At 46.5% G+C, this 22,345-nt stretch overlaps 2 protein-coding genes across 2 annotated transcripts; one reads left to right on the top strand and one right to left on the bottom strand.

The window, feature by feature from the left end:
• The first annotated feature begins 1,239 nt into the window (after positions 1-1,239).
• Vdac2 (voltage dependent anion channel 2) lies at positions 1,240-15,244 on the top strand. The gene is made up of 10 exons (XM_042690203.1): positions 1,240-1,375; positions 1,585-1,639; positions 2,861-2,929; positions 4,515-4,564; positions 7,819-7,971; positions 8,066-8,118; positions 8,455-8,682; positions 10,503-10,653; positions 13,676-13,733; positions 14,866-15,244. Exons 2-10 carry the CDS (start codon positions 1,609-1,611, stop codon positions 14,955-14,957), a joined length of 885 nt encoding a protein of 294 aa, XP_042546137.1. The 5' UTR covers positions 1,240-1,375; positions 1,585-1,608; the 3' UTR covers positions 14,958-15,244.
• A 3,834-nt stretch (positions 15,245-19,078) lies between these two features.
• Comtd1 (catechol-O-methyltransferase domain containing 1) lies at positions 19,079-20,956 on the bottom strand. Its single transcript, XM_042690204.1, has 7 exons — positions 20,746-20,956; positions 20,527-20,639; positions 20,171-20,276; positions 19,963-20,081; positions 19,829-19,883; positions 19,487-19,620; positions 19,079-19,285 (listed from the first exon to the last, which is right to left on the bottom strand). The coding sequence occupies exons 1-7, from the start codon at positions 20,837-20,839 to the stop codon at positions 19,133-19,135; spliced, it is 774 nt and encodes a 257-aa protein (XP_042546138.1). The 5' UTR covers positions 20,840-20,956; the 3' UTR covers positions 19,079-19,132.
• Positions 20,957-22,345: the final 1,389 nt, after the last annotated feature.

Genomic DNA, 22,345 nt, shown 5'->3' with positions numbered 1-22,345 from the left:
CTTGCACACGGGGAAAATTTACCAGGTTGAAGTTTTGAGTTTTGGATTATGGAAATCTTACCTTGTCAACTAGTTAGAAGAGTATTATATTACTGTGAAGGCATTTGAGGCTTTCAGAAATAAATTGGTGGTGGTAGGGTTTGAGGACTTGGCACAGTCTGTAATTGTATGGCTGAATGGCTATTAAAAATAATTTCACTTAACCTTATTATTTTATAAAGAAACTGAGGTGCATGGGCTAAAACGGAGGCAGGAGACTAATTTGAAGCCCTAAATGAGCCATTTCTATTTCATTAGAATGTTCATTTTAAAAATAGTTATTATACAAAAGGGCTTCAATTCAAAGTATCGATCTGCATGTACAACGCATAGATGTCACCCCTTTCAGCAACACTCCCCCCTCCCAACTACCCCAACCCCACCTTTCCCCTCAAGACTGCTCTTCTCCCCCAGCCCCCTCTTCCTTTGGCTTCCTGCACACCCAGATCACTGGGGTGGGTACCGCATTATAATGCCTAACCCGCAGTCCTCCCCGGGGCTCCCTCTGCGTGCTGGTAAAGCAGCCCCATGTCTGGGTGGGGAGGAGGCCACAGAGCGACCCCGAGGGGCAGGTGCAGACTGAAAGGTGCTCAGTGAGGGGGAGCCCCGGAGACCCCCCTCAGGCCGCAGAGCTCCGCCCCGTGACCCAGACACCGCGACGGACCAAAGCCGGCGCGGCTGGGGTTGCAGGCACCTCCCGTACCGATACTGAGGGAGGGTGTTTCACTAGCGCATTGCACGAGTTCCGCGCAGACCAGAGGACGCCCGCTAACTTCGGGCCGGAAGCCCCCCCCCCCCCCGGAAGAAGCACGCCGGGCCACGGAACCTGCGCACCAGCGCCGGAGGGCGTTGGAGAGACGTACGTGACCCGCGGGGCGCGCCCGAAGCCCCGCCCCTCCCGTGACGCGCGCCGAGCCTCCGCCCCACCCCCCCGCCCGCGCGGACGCCGTCGCGCTGCTTCCGCCGTTCCCCGCCCCCTGGCCTCTGGGGGCTGCCCGGCTCGCTGCCTGACCCGAGGCCCGACGGCTTCGGTTCCCCCAGCCCCCGTCGACGGACGGAGGCAGCTCGCCCGGGGGGCAGGGGTACCCTCGCTCCACGGGGCTGCTCAGGTGTAGGCTGAAGGGGACGGCGGGCGGCTGTGCGGGGACAGGCGCGGCGGGCAGCCCGAGGGGCAGCGGCGGGGTCCTGGCTGGGGGAGGACAGGGTTGCGGCGGGCGGAACGGTGTCTCCTTCACTTCGCCCTCCAGCCGCGGCAGCTGCAGCCGGACCTTGAGCGAGCCGAGCGGCCTCAGCTGCGAGCCGAGCGGCGGCAGCGGCGCCCTCAGGAGACCACCAGGTACCGCCCTGGTCGCCTCACGCCGACCCCCGGGGGGCCTAGGCCGCGACGGCCAAGCGGGAGGCTCGAGCCGAACTCGGGGTTGGCCCTAGCTCCCTAAGATGGCCGCGCGGCCCCACAGCCCCCTGCCCCTCTCCGTCCGAGACCCTCTTTGGGTCCTTTGACCCCCTCCCCCAGCTGACCGCACTTCTTGTCCCCTTCTCCCGCAGATCACCTCTTCCCGCGGCCTCGCCATGGCGACCTACGTACAGCCCTGCGTGCGGCGTAAGTGGAGCGGGCAGCTCTGCGGGATGGGGCGTCGGGGTTCGGGAGTCAAAACCCGTCGGCTAGAGGACCGCGACTTGCCCACCCCATCCCTTACCCCTCGGGGGACTGGGACTCTCAGTCCCTGTCGGTGGCCACTCCGGTCCTTCGTCGGACCATCACCTCTGCAGAGGAGGAGCCGGGCTGCGGGATTGGGGGGGCCAGATAGAGGGCCGCGGGGGGGCGTTGGTCTGGGGCAGCATTCACCTACAGTTTCTGGACGTAGGGTTGACAAATTCGGAAGCCAGAAGTTTGAGCAACTGTGAGGCTCTCTGCCTTTGGGGTAGCGGAGGGGTTACTTTGGGAGAGGAAGTAGTTATCTGCTTAGGGAGAGCGCAAGGTCATTATTTGTGCTCCGAAGGGCGTGGACGTGCCTTTGTAGAATGAATGAGCTAGTGGGAGAGCTCAGATTGCTTGCCCTTAAGCCTTACTGCTTGGGCCCAAGTTAGGAGTGGTATTTATACATTTAAAGTGCCATTTGATATTTAGTTGATGTAGGCACTTGAGTGAAATAGAGACGGCCGCAGTTTTTTCTAGGTCTCAATACTAAGGTACTCAGAGCGTTAGGGTCCCTTCTCACCTCTGAATGTTAGTTTGGATCTCAAGGAGGGTGCTAAAGAGGGAAAAATGCCTCTTTTTTAATTTTTTTTTATTGTGAAAATACCGTACAGAGGGGTTACGATTACATGAGCAAGGTAATGAGTATACATGTCTTATCAAGCATTGTTGCCTCCTCCTTTGTTTCCCCTTCCTATTTCCCCCCCATCATACCCCCCCCCTCCCCCCCCCCCCCCCCGAAAATGCCTCTTAAGTTTTGCTTTTTGTCTAAGTTGAATTAGCTCATCCTGGTGAACTTGGCAGATGTAGATATTTCTTTGTTCCAGTCTGGTTCTTTGCAGTGAAGTTTGTGTAGACACTGTTAAAATTTAGGAGTGGAAAGTTTTTATTATTAATATTATTTGAAAGGTCTTTTCCAAGTTTGTACAACATGGTTATCCATTTTAGAAGCCATTGTTAGGCCTGACTCCTTCATGAATCATTGTAGTTTTATTGTAGCTTCTGAGCTTCCAGTGAATTTGGACTAATTTAATTTAAAGGTTAGCATGTCTCATAGCTTATTTCCCTCTGGAGTGTAGGTAAGAGAACAGGAACATTAACATTGGATTCTTCTTTTTTCCCCAGCAATGTGTATCCCTCCATCATATGCTGACCTTGGCAAAGCTGCCAGAGATATTTTCAACAAAGGATTTGGTAAGAACTTAGTGTTTTTCTGTAATTTTACATAAAAAATGAAAATATGTGCTTGGATCTTCATTTCTTGACTTCCCCCTCCCTTTGTTAGGTACATTTTTAAATTAAAATTCTATCAAGTAGATTACAGTCCACTCAAGTTTTTTCAGAATATATCATTTATGCATTTTAACCCTTAAGACAGTTTCTGTGCTCATGTATGTGTCTGAGTGGGTGTGGGTGTGGGTGTGGTGTGTTCCTGTGCGAAAGCGTACCAGTCCTGAGGCTTAAAATCATGGCCTGGCCATTGTCCCTGAGCTTTTTCTCTCAAGGTTAGCGTTATACTATACTACTTGGTCCACAACTCTGCTTCCATTTTTCATTTTTTGTTCTTTTGTGGTAAATTGGTGATAGGAGTCTCATTGCATTTTCTTGCTTGGACTGGCTTTGAACCATGATCCTCAGATCTTAGATTCCTAAGTATATAGGATTACAGGTATGAGCTACCGGTACCTGGCTTCATTTGCTTTAGTTATATATAGCTTAAGTTTTGTTGACAGAGTTATGATCTATAACAGTTTCACATTTGGTGTAGTTGCTCCTAAATGCCTGCCTCTCAAAGATTTGTTCCCCACACCTCTTTTAGATAAATGTCCTAAACATTTAGGATGAACTGTTGGATATCTGAAGATTTAAGTCAAACAGGTTTTCTTTTCTTTTTTTTTTTTTCCCCCACATGCATGTATGTGTGTGGAGGGGAGAGTGGGGTGCTGAGGCTTGAATTGAACTCAAGGCCTTTTTGTGGACTTTCCTGCCTAAACTAGCTTTGAACTGCAATAGTCAGATCTCAGCCTCCTGAGTGGCTAGGATTGCAGGTGTGAGCCAGCCACCAATACTGGGCTGTAAAATCTTTAATTAGCTTAACAGTACAGAAGGGGATTTCATTATTATATTGTCTCACTTGTTTACAATATATTCCAACCAATCTCACCCACTAGATCACTTTCCCTTTGTGGAATTTAAAAAAATATATAGGAGCCAGGCGCTGGTGGGTCATACCTGTAATCCTAGTTACTTAGGGGGCTGAGATCTGAGGATCACAGTTCAAAGCCAGCTGGACAGGAAAGTCCGTGAGACTCTTATCTCCAATTAAATACTAGAAAACCGTAAGTGGTGCTGTGGCTCAAATGGTAGAGTGCTAGCCTTGAGAAGAAGAGCTCAGGGATAGCACCCAGGCCTAGAGTTCAAGCCCCATGACTGGACACCCCCCCCCCCCCAAAAACAAAAATACATATATATATGCACACACACACGACATGGCTGGGAATCTGGCCTAGTGGTAGAGTGCTGGCCTAGCATGCATGAATCCCTGGGCTTGATTTCCTCGGTACCACATAAACAGAAAAGGCCGGAAGTGGTGCTGTGGCTCAAGTGGTAGAGCACTAGCCTTGAGCACAGAGAAGCTCAGGGACAGTGCCCAGGCCCTGAGTTCAAGCCCCAGGACTGGGGGAAAATTACACACACACACACTCACTCACACACACACACACTTGACTATCTTTTGTACAGATAAAGCATTTTATTATTTTCTGCTCTTTTTTTGAAGGCTTTGGATTGGTGAAACTGGATGTGAAAACAAAGTCATGCAGTGGTGTGGTGAGTGTGCTACCTAAAAAATCTGATGATCCTTTGCAGTATTTCTAACCATAAAAGTCATAGCTGAAAGATGTGTAACTATTTTACCTGAAGAGGCAAATAGAAATTTGTTTGAGCAAATAGTAATTTGTTTGAAGTGATTTACATGTAACCTGGTTTATTTTGGCACTGGATGTTTCTTTAAAAAAAAGTCTTTTCCCTTTTACTGTGTATAAGTGTACAAAGAACTTGGAAAAGACAGTGGTCATTTGGGACTCTGTGTACTCAGATAACAGGCAGACAGCTTGTTATTCTCTGGGCCTGGGCGCTGTCCCTCAGCTCTTCAGCTCAAGGTGAACGCTCTACCACTTCAGCTACAGCATCACTTCCGGTTTTCTGGTGGTTTATTGGAGATAGGAGTCTCAAGGTCTTTCCTGCCTGGGCTGACTTTGAACCTAGATCCTCAGATCTCAGCCTCCTGAGTAGCTAGAATTACTGGCTTGAGCTACCAGCGCCCGGCTTTCTCTTATTCTCTTTAGAAGCACTTTTTCTGTCCCTCCCTCCCTCCCTTCCTTCCCTCTCTCTCTTTCTCTCTCTCTTCTTTCTTTCCTTTCTTTCTTTCTTTCTCTCCTTTCTTTCTTTCTCTTTCTTTCTCTTCTTTCTTTCTCTTTCTTTCTTTCTTTCTTTCTTTCTTTCTTTCTTTCTTTCTTTCTTTCTTTCTTTCTTTCTTTCTTTCTTTCTTTCTTTCTTTCTTTCTTTCTTTCTTTCTTTCTTTCTTTCTTTCTTTCTTTTTCTCAGTGTGGCGCTTGAATTCAGGGCCTGGGTTACTGTCCCTGAACCTCTTTGTGCTCAAGGCCAGTGCTCTATCACTTGAGCTACAGCACCACTTCCAGTTTTTGAGAGTCTCATGTTAACTTTTCAGCCTGGGCTGGCTTTGAACTGCTATCCTCACTCAGATCTCAGCCTCTTGAGTACCTAGGATTACAGACGTGAGCTACTGGTGCATAGCTCACTTTCTCTTAATGCCCATCAGTTGTGGGCATAAAAATATTCAGTGAATAACTAATAAGTTAAGTATAGTAACCATTTATGTAGTGCCATATTTCAGCAGTCCTGCATGAAAATTTCTGCATGGATTTTGAGAGTTTATGGAGTTGGCTGATTTGAGTATCTTTAAACAGTTTAGTATTTGTATTTTTCTATGTAGATTTCAATTCACAAATTCCTATAAAAGGATTAAAGTAAAATTTAAGCTTATGTAATTACATTTTCTAAAATTTTTTGAGATTGTTTTATGGGTGGATGTATCATTAATTGAAATATTACTGATAGTTTTGACAAATTATTGCTGTAGTTTATATAACTGACATATGTTAATCCTGTTGTTTTTTTTTTTCCCCAGTTCCCAGACTTGTTAAGTTTCTGGGATTTTGTGTTTGTTATTTGATTTCTGTCATTTGATTTCTTTGGCATTTAATTGTGGGTCAGTGGCTTGGTAAAGTTAACAGGTTATGGAGCTGTGAATTAGTGCATTTCTTGTTGGGGATTGATTACCACTCATCTACTTCCCAAGCTTGGTTTTTCATGTGTGTTTGTGTGCGCGCGCGTGTGTATGTGTGCATGTTCTCACTTAAATTTGTTGAGGCTCCTTACAGACACCTGGCTCTGTGTGGGTATGTATGTAGGGGTGTGTGTGTGTGTGTGTTTCAACATCAAAGGCCTAAAAAAATGGAAAAAGATTTCAATGCTTGTGTTCTTAAAAGCTTTCGAGTCAGAGAGACAAACTTAAAACTGGGAATATATCAAGAATTGAGTAATATCAATTACTAGATGGGTAAATCAAGTCATTGAAAAGGAAAGGCATATTGTAGATAGGGAAAGTAATAGTAGGGAAAGTAATATGGACATAGGTTTTGACTTTACAGTGTTGGGATATGTGTGTGTCTGTGTAGACTGGTTCTTGATCTGTGGACTGATGGATGACAGCAGGTCGGGCTGATTAAAAATTACTGCTTGTGGGCTCACAATAAGCACCACATAAGCTGAAAAAGCCAGAAGTGGCACTGTGGCTCAAGTGGTAGAGCACTAGCCTTGAGCTGAAGAGCTGAGGGACAGCGCCCAGGCCCAGAGTTCAGGCCCTACAACCCACCAAAAAAAAAAAGTTGTACATATTTTCCATTTTAAAATTCACTGTTTTAATAGTGATTTCCTTTTATGTAAAGTACATGCAAATGAGCACAGCTTTCATAATGTTAGTTCAATTTAACCCTCCACAGATAGGAAAAGTTTGTGTTCCTCATTGTTACACATTTAGCAAATGACATCTAAACTGGCTATCAGAACGTGTAACTTTAGATCACAAGTAATTTCCTTGCTTTGTGCTGGTGGCCTACACCTGTTATCCTATCTACTCAGTAGGCAGAGATCTGAGGATCACGGTTTGAAGCCAGTCAAAGAAAGGCCACAAGATTTTCTCAGCTGTGACTCAAAGTGGTAGAGCACTAGCCTTGAGCACCAAAGCTCAGAGACAAGAACCAGGCCCTTAGTTCAAGCTCCAGGATTGATGTGCGCCTGCGCACGCTCACACACACATACACAGAGTTATTTCTTAACGTAATCTAGTTGAGTGTATTTTATTATAGGGTTGAATGCCAAGCTTAGATTTTACATTTTTGTTAACAAAAGCATCTAATTTTAGGAGATTCTGACAAATACTCTATTTTCTAAGTGAACAGTAACTCCTGTTTCCCCTCATTCTGCAGGTGTCACAATTTCTGATTGAAGTTTTCTTTGGTTCTGGTAATAGGGTTTGAACTCTGGGCCTTGTGCTTGTACTTGGCTTTTTCACTGAAGACTGGCACTCTACCACTTGAGCTGTGCCTTCAGTTCCTGCTTTTTGCTGGTTAATTGGAGATAAGAGTCTGGGATTTGTCTGTGTGAGCTTGCTTCAACTCAGTCCTCAGATATCAGCCTGTTAGGTAGCTAGGATTACAGGCTTGAACCACCAATACCTGGCTGATTTTTTTTTTTATCCTAGATAATTCTGCCTTAGTAGTTTTAATAAAAGATGTACAGATTGTTGTTTCCTTGAATTAGCTACAGGTTAATTTGTAATTGACTGGTTGGAAATAGCCCTTAAGTAAGGTGGCAGTCAGTTAGATGAAGTCTTTATCATTCTTGTATATAACATAAAGTTATTGATGTTAAACAAGTTAGGTAGTACTTTCTTCCAAGATTATGAGAGGGTTCATTAAATTTATGTATTGCCTTACTAGGAATTCTCAACATCTGGTTCATCTAATACAGACACTGGTAAAGTTACCGGGACTTTGGAGACCAAATATAAATGGTGTGAATATGGTCTGACTTTCACAGAAAAATGGAACACTGATAACACTTTGGGAACAGAAATCGCCATTGAAGACCAGGTAACATTTCAAAAGTGTGCTTTATTAATTTTTACTTTTAGGCTTCATGTAGTGTATAAAGCTGAATATAAACATTTTTTTCCTTCCAAAATAGATTTGTCAAGGTTTGAAACTGACATTTGATACTACCTTCTCACCAAATACTGGGTAAGCATGGATATTTTAACCTGATTTCATTGACTTGCTTTCAGATATATGCCTCTTTTCATTGTGGCATTAATTTAAGTAATTAACTTGTTCTAAGATGCTTCTGTTTCACCAATTGCTATTTCTAGAAGCAGTTCTGTGCTAGTGGCAGTCCAGTTACCTCCTGTGCCCTTACTTTTAACCATTGGACTGTTTTGTAATGTGTTGCTTTCCAATCACACTGTAATTTATTTAAATAGAATTATGTACTCTTGTACTGTATATTATATATTGTAAATTACATATTGTAAATCTGTCACTGGTATCACTATTAAGGGAGTTTGTTCTTTTTTCCAGAAAGAAAAGTGGTAAAATCAAGTCTTCTTACAAGAGGGAATGTATAAATCTTGGTTGTGATGTTGACTTTGATTTTGCCGGACCTGCAATCCATGGTTCAGCTGTCTTTGGTTATGAAGGCTGGCTTGCTGGGTACCAGATGACCTTTGACAGCGCCAAATCAAAGCTGACAAGGAATAATTTTGCAGTGGGCTACAGGACTGGGGATTTCCAGCTACACACTAATGTGTAAGTATTTGTTTTGCTGTAGGGTATTGTGATACAGACCCTTAGAGGATGGCATTTGATTTGTCTCTGGACATCTCTTACTAATCTATAGTTTTAGCCCAAAGGATTTCTCTTTATTTGTTTGTTTGGAAATGCCCTTGGCCATTTCTAGAATGTTCGTCAGAAGTAGGTAGTAAAAGTATTAGTTTGACTTTGGTTGCAGAAAGAATAAATACTCACTGTACTTGAGTTATGATACGCTTTTAGGAGAGGCATTTACACATTGGTAAACTACCAGTGTGTTCTTTTGTATGTGTGTGTGCTAGTCCTAGGGCTTGAACTCTGGGTCTAGGTGCCATCCTCAAGCTTTTTTACTCAAGACTAGCGCTTTACCACTTGAGCCACAGCTCCACTTCTGCGGGGGTGGGGGGTGGGGGTGGGGGTGGGGTGTGTGTGTGTGTGTGTGTGTGTGTGTGTGTGTGTTTAATTGGAGATCTCATGAATTTTCTTGCCCTGGCTGACCTTTGAACCATGATCCTCAGATATTAGCCTCCAGAATAGTTAGGATTACAGTCATGTGCCACCAGTGCCTGGCCAGTATTTGTGTTCAATACGGATTTGGTAGGATTGCCTAAAGTGTATGAAGTTTTGTTTTGTTTTGGGTCCGGTCGTGGGGCCTGAACTCTGGGCCTGGGCGCTATCCCTCAGCTCTTCAGCTCAAGACTAGTGCTCTACTGCTTGAGCCACAGCGCCACCTCCGGCTTTTTTCTTTTTGCTTATGTGGTGCTGAGGAATCGAAACCAGGGCCTCATGCATGCAAGGCAAGCGCTCTACCACTGAGCCACCTTCCCAGCCCCCAGAGAAACATTTAGAAAAACCTTTTGCCATAACTTTCAGCTAGCATATAAAATTTTTGATTAATTATCTGATGTTTTTTTTGTTCATATATATTTAATAATAGGGATTAAGCCAGAGCCTAGACAAGCACTCTACCACTGAGCCATTTCCCTAGCTCACCAGAGTGTGAATGCTCAAAAGGTTAGAACTTTCTCTATTGGGTAAATTTTGTTTTTTGTTTTTGTGCCAGAACTGAGGCTTGAACTCAAGTTCTAGGCGCTGTCCCTGAGCTTCTTTTGAAGTTCAAGGCTCGTGCTCTACCACTTCAGCCACAGCTCCACTTCCAGCTTTTTGGTAGTTTATTGGAGATAAGAATCTCAGGTTTGCCGGGCGCCGGTGGCTCACGCCTGTAATCCTAGCTACTGAGGAGGCTGAGATCTGAGGATCACGGTTCAAAGCCAGCCGGGCAGGAGAGACCGTGAGACTCCTATCTCCAATAAACCACCAGAAAACTGGAAGTGGTGCTGTAGCTCAAGTGGTAGAGCACTCGCCTTGAGCTGAAGAGCTGAGGGACAGCGCCCAGGCCCAGAGTTCAAGCCACACAATCGCCAAAAAAAAAAAAAAGTTTCAGGTTTTCTGCCTGGGTTGGCTTCAAACTGTTACTTTTTTTCAATAGCAGTGCCCATCTTGTTTGGAATATTTTGATAATTTGATTAGTAGTAGTATTCATTTTAGAACATGATTAGTAGAGTGGATAAGTGTACTGTGATTTGTTTTTCTAATCCTTGCATTGGAGATACAGTTAGAAAAAGAAAGACTAAAAATTTCAGTGGGCATTAGAGAGCAACATTAGTAAAGAGTTTTCCCCCTACTGCTTCTGGAGATGAAATCTTATACTAATGAGCGCTGGCAGTGACTTACATTTAAAAGAAATGCTACAATGTTAGCCCACATCTTAGAATTGATAACATTGTCTGTTTTGAATTTACCAATTTAAAATACAGCAACGATGGGACAGAATTTGGAGGATCAATTTATCAGAAAGTTTGTGAAGATCTTGATACTTCAGTAAACCTTGCTTGGACATCAGGTACCAACTGCACTCGTTTTGGCATTGCAGCTAAATATCAGTTGGATCCCACTGCTTCCATTTCTGTGAGTATTTCTGTGGGCTTACAGTGGGGTTTTGGTTTTGGGAGTGAATCTTGGAGTATGTTAAATTGTGTTGAAAATTTGAACTGTGATTCACACACATTGTCCTATTAGCAGATTGACTGGGTTTAGAATTTGGAATGCTGACTTTATTATGGAGACAGTGTTAGAGAGTGGATTTCTGTGTTTAATTTAAAAAACTCTTAAGTTGATATTACCCATGAGTTCCAAGTCTGGATATAGCCAAGTTTTATGTCTTTGGGGAAATAATAGTGTTAGGGAATAGTAGTACTTTTATGATTAATTTTACTTTGTCTTAGTTTATGCAGTATCTCCAGATTTGATCTAAGAGTTCATTGGTACAAATGACAGATTTGCAGGCAAAAAGCTGAAGCTTGGCAAAGAAAGGACTTCAGACTAGCGCTGTTGGGTGGGGAAGGGAACAGAGCCAGTGTGAACTCATGTCTTGATTTCAGTCCGTCTGGAGTGCCTGGTATTGTCCTTTAAAGCCCTGTATCTTCAGGACTCCCTCCACTTTCTCAGTGTGGGATGGTCAGCCACTCTGGTCCTATCCTAGGTTCTTCATACTTTAATCTGCTCAGTGAGAAACCAAAAAGGAACAATAAATGAATCAACCTTGCCAATGGGAAAAGTATTCAGGGTACTTAGTGGGTTGAGTGGGAGAGAGTGCAGTGTGAGGGTGCAGAGGGTCTGGCTTCCATTTCAGCAGCTGTTCCTATGTGTCAGTTGCTTATAGGTCAGGGACTGCCTGGTCTGTATACACTGGCAATGAAAGTTAAGCCACCCATCACAGTTAAATTTCTGTTGCAAAAGAGGACAATGCTTTATTATTTTGGAAGTTGTTTTTTAATATGAAGTGAATTCATAAGCTAGTTCCACCATAAATACACAAAATTCCCATCATCCCCAAACAGTGCTTCCTACATTTGCCAAACACTTTGGAAGCTTATATTTCACTGTTTCAAATGGGAAGTCAGTGCTCTGCATATGAGTTCTGTAGTCTAGGCAGTTAGTTGTTTTAGCCCTAATTGTACAAGAAGTACCCTGAATACTTTTCCCATTGGCAAGGTTGATTCATTTATTGTTCCTCTTCTGTTTTTCACTGTACTAAATACCTCAGGATTCACACAGCCCACTATTCTCATTGCTGTTCTCATTAAATGTATGTCTGTGGACCACCACAGATTTAATGCCAAGCTTCAGAAGTGCCTTGGTACTCATATGTCATTGAGTGACTGCTGAGAAATTAGTTTGGAATCTCACCTAGGTAGAGCCAGCTATTCATCCATTAATACTAACAGTCTTGCATCGCCTAATGTTTTTTTTTATGATGGTTGGCTCGTGCTGTTAAATAATGGGAACTTGTATCCAGCTGTTTCTAGCTGTTAATTTGTTGGGCAGAAGATGGTCATTAGTGAAGTTGTTTTTTTGTTTTCTGGTCCTGGGGCTTGGGCTCTGTCCCTGAGCTTCTCTACCACATGGGCCACAGTGCAACTTCTGGCTTTTTTAAGTATTGGAGATGAGAGTCTCATGGCATTTCTTGCCTAGGCTGGCTTCAAGCCTCAATCCTGGGATCTGAGCCCCTGAGTAGCTAGGATTACAGGTGTGAGCCACCGGTGCCTGGTGTTTTGTTTTGCTAGTCTTGGGTCTTGAACTCAGAGCCTAGGCACTGTCCCTGAGCTTTTTGCTCAAGGCTAGCACTCTACCACTTGAGCCACAGCACCACTTCTGGCCTTTTCTGTTCATGTGGTACTGAAGAATCAAACCCAGGGTTTGCATGCTAGGTAAGCACTATTGCCACATTCCCAGCCTCCTGGCTTTTTTTTTAAATTTGGATTTTTATCGCTAACTGTAGAATATTTGTTTCCATTAATATAAAATAGAGTGATTTCTTAACTTGTCATTTGCCTTTTATTTTTACTGTCGTTAAGTAGTTAGTTGTACAAAGGAATTGTCATTTAACAAAACTGAAGGTATTCTTGAGACGACTCACATGGTCATGGGTAGCTCATGAAGACTTAGCTATAGTGTTGACTTATAACTGCTGTGTGATTTTTTTTTTTTTTTTTTGGCTTGTACAGTTAAATCATTGCTCTTTTTTTTTTTTTTTTTTTTTGCCAGTCCTGGGGCTTGAACTCTGCTTCTTTTGCTCAGGGTAGCACTTGAGCCCCAGCGCCACTCTGGCTTTTTCTGTTTATGTGGTACTGAGTAATCAAACCTAGGGCTTCATGCATGCTAGGCAAGCACTCTAACCACTTAAGCCCCAAGTACTTTTTAAAAATGTTTTATGCCTGTTTTTATATTTAGACTAAATAAAAGAATGATTTTTGAGCTGGGAAGGTGGCTCAGTGGTAGAGCGCTTGCCTTGCATGCCTGAGGCCCTGGGTTCCATTCCTCAGCACCACATAAGCAAAAAGAAAAAAAAGCCTGAAGTGGCGGTATGGCTCAAGTGGTAGAGCGCTAGCCTTGGGCTGAAGAGCTGAGGGACAGCGCCCAAGCCCAGAGTTCAGGCCTCAGGACCTGACCAAAAAAAAAGAATGATTTTTGTGAGAATGGGTAGGCCTTTTGGGGAAAGGGTACTGGAACTGTGGCTTGAACTCAGGGTAGTTTGCTCAGCCTTTTTTTTGGGGTCCAGTTGTGGGGCCTGAACTCTGGGCCTGGGCACTGTCCCTCAGCTCTTCAGCTCAAGGCTAGCGCTCTACCACTGAGCCACCTTCCCAGCCCCATTGCTCAGCCTTTTTGATCATGGCCGGAGTGCTACCATTTTAGTCCAGTGTGAATAGGTAGGCTTTTTGTGCTAGGTGGACAAATTGAGGGCCTGTGGACACATACTAACTAATTCTTAGTTGCTGGATAACTTTAAATGGCACTTGATTTTTGTTTGGTTGAGTTCATACTACTGTATCTTAACTATCACATGAATAAGAGAGTTTTACTGTTCAAACCATGTAGTAGCTGTGTCTATTTAAAAAATTTTCTTACAGTGTTTTATTTTTTATTTTAGGCAAAGGTAAACAACTCTAGTTTAATTGGAGTGGGCTATACTCAGACTCTGAGGCCTGGTAAGTATTCTTGATAAGTAGATAGTATTTTAAATTTTTTGATTTTTAACTTACTTTGCAAACATTGTAAGCATGTAGAAGAGTTGCTTCTTTTTTTCATTTCTTTTTTTTTTTTGGAAGTTTCAGTTGCAGCTTATCATGACATTTGTCCCCCAGGTATCTAGTACTGGTTTCTGGAGTTAAGTTTTTAGAGTTAAGTATGGGTTTTAAATCACCTAGGAAGTCTGTTCATGATACAACAGGTGTGTAGAGAGTTTTGTAATTTGAGTAAGCTCCCCAGTTCACAGTTTAAACCATTTGTTGACAAAGTTCTAAAGTGTCAGGCGATGATGGGTATGCTGGTGGCTCATACCTGTAATCCTACTTAGAAGGCTGAAACACCAAGGATCAAGGTTCAAAGCTAACCCTGGCTGAAAAATCTTGAGTCTTCTAGTAATGAATAAAAGTTGGAATTGGTGGTATGGCAAGTGGTATAGAGCACCAGCCTTGAGTGAAAACCAGAGGGCCTTCAAGTCCCAGTACTGGTACAAAAATAAATCTAAAAAACCTGTCAAGAGATTTTTCTCCCTCTCAATAGAATACTCCCTCCCTATTTATGACTACTTTGAAACCTACTGAGAGAATAATTAGTTAATAGTCTTTGTCTACATTCACTTTTTCTCTACACATAACTTTTTCACACAAGCTTAGGAAATGTATGTTTCATAGACATGGATACATATTCATAGTATGCATAGCCTAAGAATAAGAAATTACAATAACAATATACTGATACATCTAAGAAAATTAATAGGTAATCTGTGTCAGTTTGTCACATTTCCCCCAAGGGTCTTTCTGGGTTGTCCTTTCTAGGATCCAGTTAAGATTCAGAATCTACAGTATATCTTTTAGTCTGGATAGTATTTTGAACTTGTTATTTGTTGATAACCTTTTTATGCTATGTGACTTTGGTACCTTACCAACAGTTCTTCCTGGTATTTCTACTTCCAAGCGCCATCTGGTGGCTAGCACTAGGATATTTAACTGGCAGGCTGAGGAAGTGATGGAAAGCCACACTCTTTGTGGCCTCAGCAGAAGATTCACACTGGTAGTGAAGTGTTTCAGCTCATCATGGTGATTTGCTTTGATACAGGTGTGAAGCTTACACTGTCTGCTCTGGTAGATGGGAAGAGCATTAATGCTGGAGGCCATAAACTTGGGCTTGCCCTGGAATTGGAGGCTTAATCCAGCTGAAAGAAACCTCTGGAAATGAATATCAGAAGATTTGGCCTTAAATTTCCATTGTGACCAGCAGGCTTTTTTCTTCCCCCAAGAAGGTGATCAAAACAAAGGATAATCTAAACAAGAGCTGTATTTTAAATATTAGACAGTTACTTGTTAGCTGGTTTCTAGTTCAATTGGTTATCTAGTTACCAATGCTGCAGTCGTGCAGTCATCTATACATTATTTAAATGTATTTAACTGTTAAATGCGCTACCCACCAATAATGAAATAGACCTTTATGAAAACTGTGCAATTGTGTGCATGTTCGTTTTTATGTTCTTTTAACATTGACTATTGCCATTGAATGAAATAGATCAGTGGATGTTTTAAGATGGGGTTAAAGATTTTTTTTTTGTTAAACTCAGCCATCATTAGAATTACTTTTGCTATACAAGAACATTACAAATTATGAATAAAACAAGTATACATAATTAATGGCTCCAAGTACTTGCAGAATTAAAACTTTTCCAGCTAGAGTTAAATCTCTCTGGTATGTAGTTCATACTTTATTTTGCTGGTGAGCATTTTTGCTCTTTATGTAAATTTGTGCCACAAGGTTCCCTGTGCCCTTCGAGTAATGGAGTTTTTTAAGACACATGCTTCCACAGTCTTACAGTTTCTAAGCTTGTACACATATTAAATTATTGATGACCCCAAAGATGGGAAGTACTAAGTGATGAAGGAAAAACGTAGTATGGTGCAGTAGATCCTTAGTATCTGTGGGTATGTTATTGCAGGGAGATTGCCATTGAGGAAAACCTAAATGTTAAGGACAGAACTCAGTGCTCTAAAATTGCTACAAATTTTTATAGAAATTTACCTATTTCAGGGGCTGGGAAGGTGGCTCAGTGGTAGAGCGTTTGCCTTGCATACATGAGACCCTGAGTTAGATTCCTCAGCACCACATAAGCAGAAAAAGCTGGAAGTGGCGCTGTGGCTCAAGTGGTAGTGTGCTAGCCTTGAGCTGAAGAGCTGAGGGACAATGCCTAGTTCCAGAGTTCAGGCCCCATGACCCAAAAAAAAAAAAAAATTGGGCTGGGAAGGTGGCTCAGTGGTAGAGCACTTGCCTTGCATGCATGAGGCCCTGGGTTCAATTCCTCAGCACCACATAAGCAAAAAGAAAAAAGCCGGAAGTGGCACTGTGGCACAAGTGGTAGAGCGCTAGCCTTGAGCTGAAGAGCTGAGGGACAGCGCCCAGGCCCAGAGTTCAGACCCCACAACCGGACCCCAAAAAAAAAAATTACTGATACCATTCATACACTGGGTCTGAACATCCATAACTTGAAACCACATGGAGTAGGCTTCATTACTTTCACAAAATAACTCTTGTACCCATTAATAGTACTCACCAAAAACTTGGATCTCAGTGCTCTATCTTTAATACAACTTTTACTTATTTTTCCTATAACACTACCCAGCTTTCATTAAAAATGCTCTGCCTTTCAGCAAGTGTAATATTTTCACTTTATCATTTAAATTAAGCCCATTACTTGGCATTACCTTTTGACCATATTTGGTTAAAACTGTGTAACCCACAGATAAAGTGGGCTTACAGTGTTGTATACCAGTTAGCTTTTGCAGAAAATGAGCTGGGTAGGCCCCAGGTAGATTGGGGAATGGGAAGTGGATGGAGTAAAGTGTTGGCTGTGTCATTAGCTAGAAGGGCTGGGAGGGGCATGAGAAGACAGCACTCATCTCCTTCAAGAGACATAACTAATTGAAAGCTGGACTAAGGTCATACCAGGAGCAAACCCCATGGCCTTTGCCTGGATTTCATCTAGGTATATCAGTGATTGAAGTATAGCTTTGTTTGGAAAGGTAGGAAAACAAGTTTTCAGGTGGGAAGAGGTAGTTTGAAGGATAAAATGAAATTTTAGAGAAAGGAGATTTTTTTTATTGAGCACATCTGGAATATGAGAACTGAAGTTCCATTTGAAAGTTAGAGAACAGGTAAGAAACTGGGAATATGTGGGGCTGGGAAGGTGGCTCCATGGTAGAGTGCTTACCTTGCATGCCTGAGGACCTGGGTTCCATTCCTCAGCACCACATAAGCAGAAAAAGCCGGAAGTGGTGTTATAGCTCAAGTGGTAGAGTGCTAGCATTGAGCAGAAGAGCTGGAGCTGAGGGACAGAGTTCAGGCCCTACGACCAACAAAAAAAAGAAAAAAATTGGGAGTACTTTGGGACTTAGCCCTTATAAAGATATATGCTAAAAACTCTCTATACAGAGACTGAAAGGGATTGGCTGTGTTGGCTACATAAATCTGAAGATTCTCAGATGTCTCAGATGCATGCCTCAATGGTCAGGATTTGGTCAGGACCTCCAGTATAGAGATACAGAAGTATCTTGTTAGCTAGATAGGATATAAGATAGCACCTCATGCTGGCAGAGTAGCCTAGACCTGTGGATAAGTGTAAGTTATCTACCACTACTGGTGGTGCCTAGCAGGCTGGAAGTCTATAGCCATGCTGGCCTGCTGCTCCTAGTAAACAAGTGTACAAGTGAAGTACACAAGTGACTCATTTTGTCAAGGATTTTTTTTTTTTCTTTAACTACGTGGTCTTTATTTCAGTGCCAGTGTTACAGATACAACACAAATGTTCCAGTTAGAAGAAGGAATTCAAACGGAATGCCAAGGTCCAAGCCAGGCTCAGGAAATAAAAAGGGAGGACTGGAGTAATGGATGACTCCAATATGCTCCAGGAAAGGATTTTTTTTTTGCCAGTCCTGGGGCTTGAACTCGGCCTGGGCACTGTCCCTGAGCTGCTCATGCTTAGGGTTAGCACTCTACCACTTGAGCTACAGTGCCATTTCTGGTGTGTTCTGTTTATGTGGTACTGAGGAATTGAACCCAGGGCTTCATGCATGCTAGGCAAGCACTCTACCACTAAGCCGCATTCTAAACCCCAAGGATCTTTTTATGAAGGTAGATCTTTTTATTAAGTCAGACTCCAGTAAGCTTTTAGGAGTTAAGAGAGAAAGGGCAGAGTATGGGCCTTGAGGATTGTGAAGAATGCAAGGTAAGTGGGGTGTGAAAATCTCTGCTGTGGATTCATGTAGCTTCTGTGGCTGGGTTTCCATCACCTCTTACCACCAGGTGGTGGCAAGTCTTGTGTTGTAGGGATGGATGTTTGTGTGTGTGAATGTGTGTATGTGCTCTCTGATGCCAGGGTTCTGGCACTTTCTGGCATTGCTCCACTCCACCAATTTGGTAGGGGTGCCACTTCTGCCTGTGGTTTTTATTTATTTATTTATTTTTTTTTTGTGTGTGTGTCCGGTTGTGGGGCCTGAACTCTGGGCCTGGGCACTGTCCCTCAGCTCTTCAGCTCAAGGCTAGCATGCTACCACTTGAGCCACACCACCACTTCCGGCTTTTTTTTTTTCTTCTGCTTATGTGGTGCTGAGGAATCGAACCCAGGGCCTCATGCATGCAAGGCAAGCTCTCTACCACTGAGCCACCTTCCCAGCCCCTTGATTGAGGCAGTTTTAGTGAGAGAACCTGCCCTTTGTTGGGGAGATAAAATCTGTGGGATTGGAGAATTTTGAATAACAGTACCAGGCTTACAGTCCACTCCAAAAGCTGGGGGCAAAGCCTAGTAGCTTCAGGGAAAGGTGTCAATATATAGTGAAGGTTTCACCCCTAGGATTGCAGTCACTTCGTTTCCCTTCAGGGGAACTGCAGATCTCTATCCAAGCCGCCCTTGAGCCCTCAGGTGTAGGTAGAGGCCCTCCTAGTGATGGCCACTGACCAGCACTTGGAGAAGCCCAGGCTGTACTGAGCTAAGACCTGTGCCTCACCCCAAGAGATTTAGTAGGGAAACTAAGAGGGCTGTGCTTGGCGGCCTGGTCAGGGGCTAGTCCTCAGCCCTGCCAGCGGAGACCAGCCTGCGGAACTGTGGCCTCTGGCTCACTTCAGTGGCTAGGTCCATTAAATCAGTATCCTGTCTACCGATCCCTCAGGGTCGCAGCCCTGACGTCCAGGAGGCGGGGCGCACCGTGCACCCCACTAGAAATGCTGTCCTGGGCCTCCCCATTCCCACTCGCCGCCAGGGAGGGAGGCTCACAGAGTCACGCGTCCCCACTCTGCTTTTATTGTCACACTTGGAGGGACAACGCCTGGGGGTTCCCAGCCAGCCCTAGATCTTGAAGGCCAAGGTGAGGCCGTCGCCCAGAGGCAGGAGACTAATGTAGACCCGGGCGTCCTTCCGGATGCGCTCGTTCAGGTTTCTCACGCATTCTGCCTCGGCATCCCCTGGCCGCGGCCGCAGGACTTCACCGCGCCACAGGACCTGCGGAGGGGCGGGGCGTCGCGGGGGCGGGGCGTCGCGGGGGCGGGGCGGGAAGGGGCGGGGCAAGCACTGGAGACCCGGGACTGAAGCCGACGCAGCTTACGCGGTGTGCGTACGTGCGGGAGGGCGTCACAGGTACGCAGGGCCCAGCCCCCGGGGCCCGGCCCCGGGCTAGGGGTGCTCTCGGGGTCCCGCCCTTACTCTGAGTACGGCGAGCACGCCTCCGGGGCGCAGCAGCTGCAGACACCTCTCGTAGTAGGCGACGCAGTTCTCTTTGTCGGCGTCCACTACCGCCACGTCGAAGGTGCCGGCCTCGCCCGCCGCCAGGAGCTCGTCTAGCCGGGGACACGGGGACAGACGCGGCTGAGGCTGCGGTCCCAGGCCGGGAGCCCCGGACCAGGCCGGCCCCGGCGCGCGCGGCCGCCTACCATGAGGCCGGGCGGTTGGGGGCGCCGTCAGTGTCCCCGGGCAGACCTGGCCGCGGGCTCCGGCCAGTGACCCTGCTTGGGAATGGAGCGAGGCCCTTCCCGTGCCGGTGCTCACCCAGGGTCTCCAGGGCCGGCCGCAGCCGCAGGTCGATCTTGCGCTCCACCTCGGCCTGGGGAAGGAGCCAGGTGAGGGCCGGCACACGCCCCCTCCGCGCGCGCCCACGTGGCCCCGGTGTGCGGGCCACTCACCTGCCTCCACAGCGGCCGGCCCAGCTCCGGGGGCCCGGCGTCCACCTCGCAGGTCACCACGCGCCCGGCCGGGGGCAGCGCCAGGGCCAGCGCCACGGCAGAGTAGCCCGTGAAGGTGCCTAGGACGGGGACACGGGCAGGTTCAGCCAGGGTTGGGCGGGCGCCCCAGTGACCCGGGCCCCCAGTGCTCTGGGCTGCGCGCCCCTACCCAGATCCAGGACCTTCTTGGCCTTGATGAGCCGCGCCAGGTTAGCCAGAAGCTGGGCCTGCTCACAGGTCATCATGGACTCCCCCTGCGGCTGCTCCAGGGTCAGCTGTGTGTGGGGAGAGGGTGACCCCAGCCCTGCCAGCCCCCCATCCTCGCCACCAGGTTCCGAGTCCCCCCAACCCAGGCACGGCCGTGGGCGTGGCCGGCAGGGGCCAGGCCCCCAAGGAAGGTCCACAGCAAGGAGCTAGGAAAACCCGGAAGCCCAGAGAGGGCCACTGCCCAGCCCAAGGTCACACAGCCACGTGGGACCCACGGAGCCCGAGGTGGTGCCCGTTCCTGTTCCCAGCCCTACTGACCAGTCTCAGGCTCCTCAGCGCTGGGTGCTCGCGCATGGAGCGGCTCAGCAGATACTGCCACAGAGGGTGGTCCTCCGCGGGCAGCAGGCGCTGCGGTCGCTGGAATCGTCTCCCTGCAGAGATCGGGCTCGCAGGGTCAGGGCCTGGGGCTCCGCAGCCACAGCGGTCCGCCCAGCCGCCCGCTCGCGGGGACCGCGCGCCCGGACCTGCTCTGCTCACCCAGGAAGAGCCCTGTGGCGAAGGCGGCGCCCAGCGCGGCCGAGCCCAGGGCCAGCGCGGCAGGAACCGAGAGCCGGGGCACCAGCTGGTTCATGGTGCGGATGGCAAATGACGGCGGGTCACGAGCACCGGAGCCGCGGGGACTCGACTCCGACCCGCGGGCGAGTCGGGCTCCACCTTGTCCTGGCTCTGCAGGCAGAGTCCTGGCCTAGGACACCATCTGGTGACCACATCGCCACACTGCACGCTCCGCCCGAGCGCCGCGCGCCATCTGGTGGCACGACGTGGAACTGCGCCGGGCCGGGGCCGGGGCCCTGCAGCCGGGTCTGCATTGTTTTGCTCTGTGTCCACTGTCTAGACAAACATCTGTGGCTGCGAGCTCACAGATCCAGTGCCCCTCCTGGATAGGCTTCTTTCTTTTCGGTACAATTTCCGATAAGTACCTAGGCTGTGTATGTATGTGTGTGTGTGTTGTCCATTTAACGAGCATGGAACCAATACTCTCCCCAGAGAATCAAGAGTGCCTCTAAGGAAGGAGTCCAAGGTTGGAGTGAAAAATTGGTTAGGAACTGGAGGTAGGATTCAGGAGCTTTATATGGGACCTAGCTCTTAGGGTGCTGACAGATCTTCTCTAGCGGCTGGGATTCTGTTTTAGGGTGTCAGGCATGGCTGAGTGATCTTGGGCCTATCAAATCTCTCTGAGCCTCAGTTTCCTTTCTGTAAAGTGGCGCTCCCAATCTTACTGAAAAAGGTGCCAGATTCTACAACTTGGCACATAGTAGGTGATCAATAATGGCAGCTACTATTACGTTGGAGGGAAGACATCTTGGGGCATTAATGACAGGACAGCAGGAGAGGATCCATTGCTGTTCTGCCAGAACACTGATAACCACTTAACACATTGTGTGCTGAATTCTGGCAGAGGTGAAACATGCAGTACTGATTTGTGGTTTCAAGGCAACAAGACCAGCAGAACTGGTAGGCAACCCAAGCCTTGCCATTCCCACTTCTGTACAATGAGAAGTCCCCACCGCCCACAGCAGAGCCTCTGTGGGAAAATCCAAGTGCAGGATCGATGGAGTCGAAATCCTAAGGCCTGCCCTGTAGAGGTATCCAGGAGCAATGACTGTTTAGTAACTACACTGGTGAGGCCTTGAATTCCACCAGCCTCCATTCCTGGGGGAGGCAGAGGTGTTTAGCGACAGAGTGACTTGACTAAGGATCAAAACCCTAAAACTTGCACCTCAGAAGCAGATGTGCAACTGGAGTCAAGACTTGGGGCAGGACTCCTGGAGCTGAGGCTCTCTTCTCCAATCAGAAACAGGATGGACTTACTCTCCCCGCCTCCCCTCAGCCAATCAATGATTGCCCTCAGGGACCAAGACAGGGTGGGGGCAGGAGCAGGCTTAGAGGTTTATTCTGAACCCCATCTCCTGCTTTGCTGCTGTCTTCCCTTCTGGGCTAAGCACACAGCAGGTGCTAAATAAATACTCTCTGAATAGCTTCCAGGTGGTGCCTTACGCTCCTTGCCGGAGCTGCCAGCAGTGAGAAAGGACAGTAGTGGAGCAGGAGCACTTCATGGAGCACCTTACTGGGTACC

The sequence above is a fragment of the Dipodomys spectabilis genome, unplaced genomic scaffold, assembly GCF_019054845.1.
Source record: "Dipodomys spectabilis isolate Male_0828 unplaced genomic scaffold, ASM1905484v1 ptg000136l, whole genome shotgun sequence".
NCBI classification, from domain to species: domain Eukaryota; kingdom Metazoa; phylum Chordata; class Mammalia; order Rodentia; family Heteromyidae; genus Dipodomys; species Dipodomys spectabilis.
Note: the sequence above shows the minus strand (reverse complement) of the source record. Positions and strands in the feature narration are given on the sequence as shown.

What these genes read in the sequence shown, in the direction of transcription:
- Vdac2 (XM_042690203.1), top strand. Translation starts at nt 1,609, where the DNA reads ATGGCGACCTACGTACAGCCCTGCGTGCGGC. An exon ending in TATTTTCAACAAAGGATTTG is followed by an intron (nt 2,930 to 4,514) that starts GTAAGAACTTAG and finishes CTTTTTTTGAAG; the next exon opens with GCTTTGGATTGGTGAAACTG. An exon ending in ATCCCACTGCTTCCATTTCT is followed by an intron (nt 10,654 to 13,675) that starts GTGAGTATTTCT and finishes TTTTTATTTTAG; the next exon opens with GCAAAGGTAAACAACTCTAG.
- Comtd1 (XM_042690204.1), bottom strand. Translation starts at nt 20,839, where the DNA reads ATGAACCAGCTGGTGCCCCGGCTCTCGGTTCCTGCCGCGCTGGCCCTG. An exon ending in CAAGAAGGTCCTGGATCTGG is followed by an intron (nt 20,082 to 20,170) that starts GTAGGGGCGCGC and finishes TCCCCGTCCTAG; the next exon opens with GCACCTTCACGGGCTACTCT. An exon ending in GCGTGCTCGCCGTACTCAGA is followed by an intron (nt 19,286 to 19,486) that starts GTAAGGGCGGGA and finishes GCCCCTCCGCAG; the next exon opens with GTCCTGTGGCGCGGTGAAGT.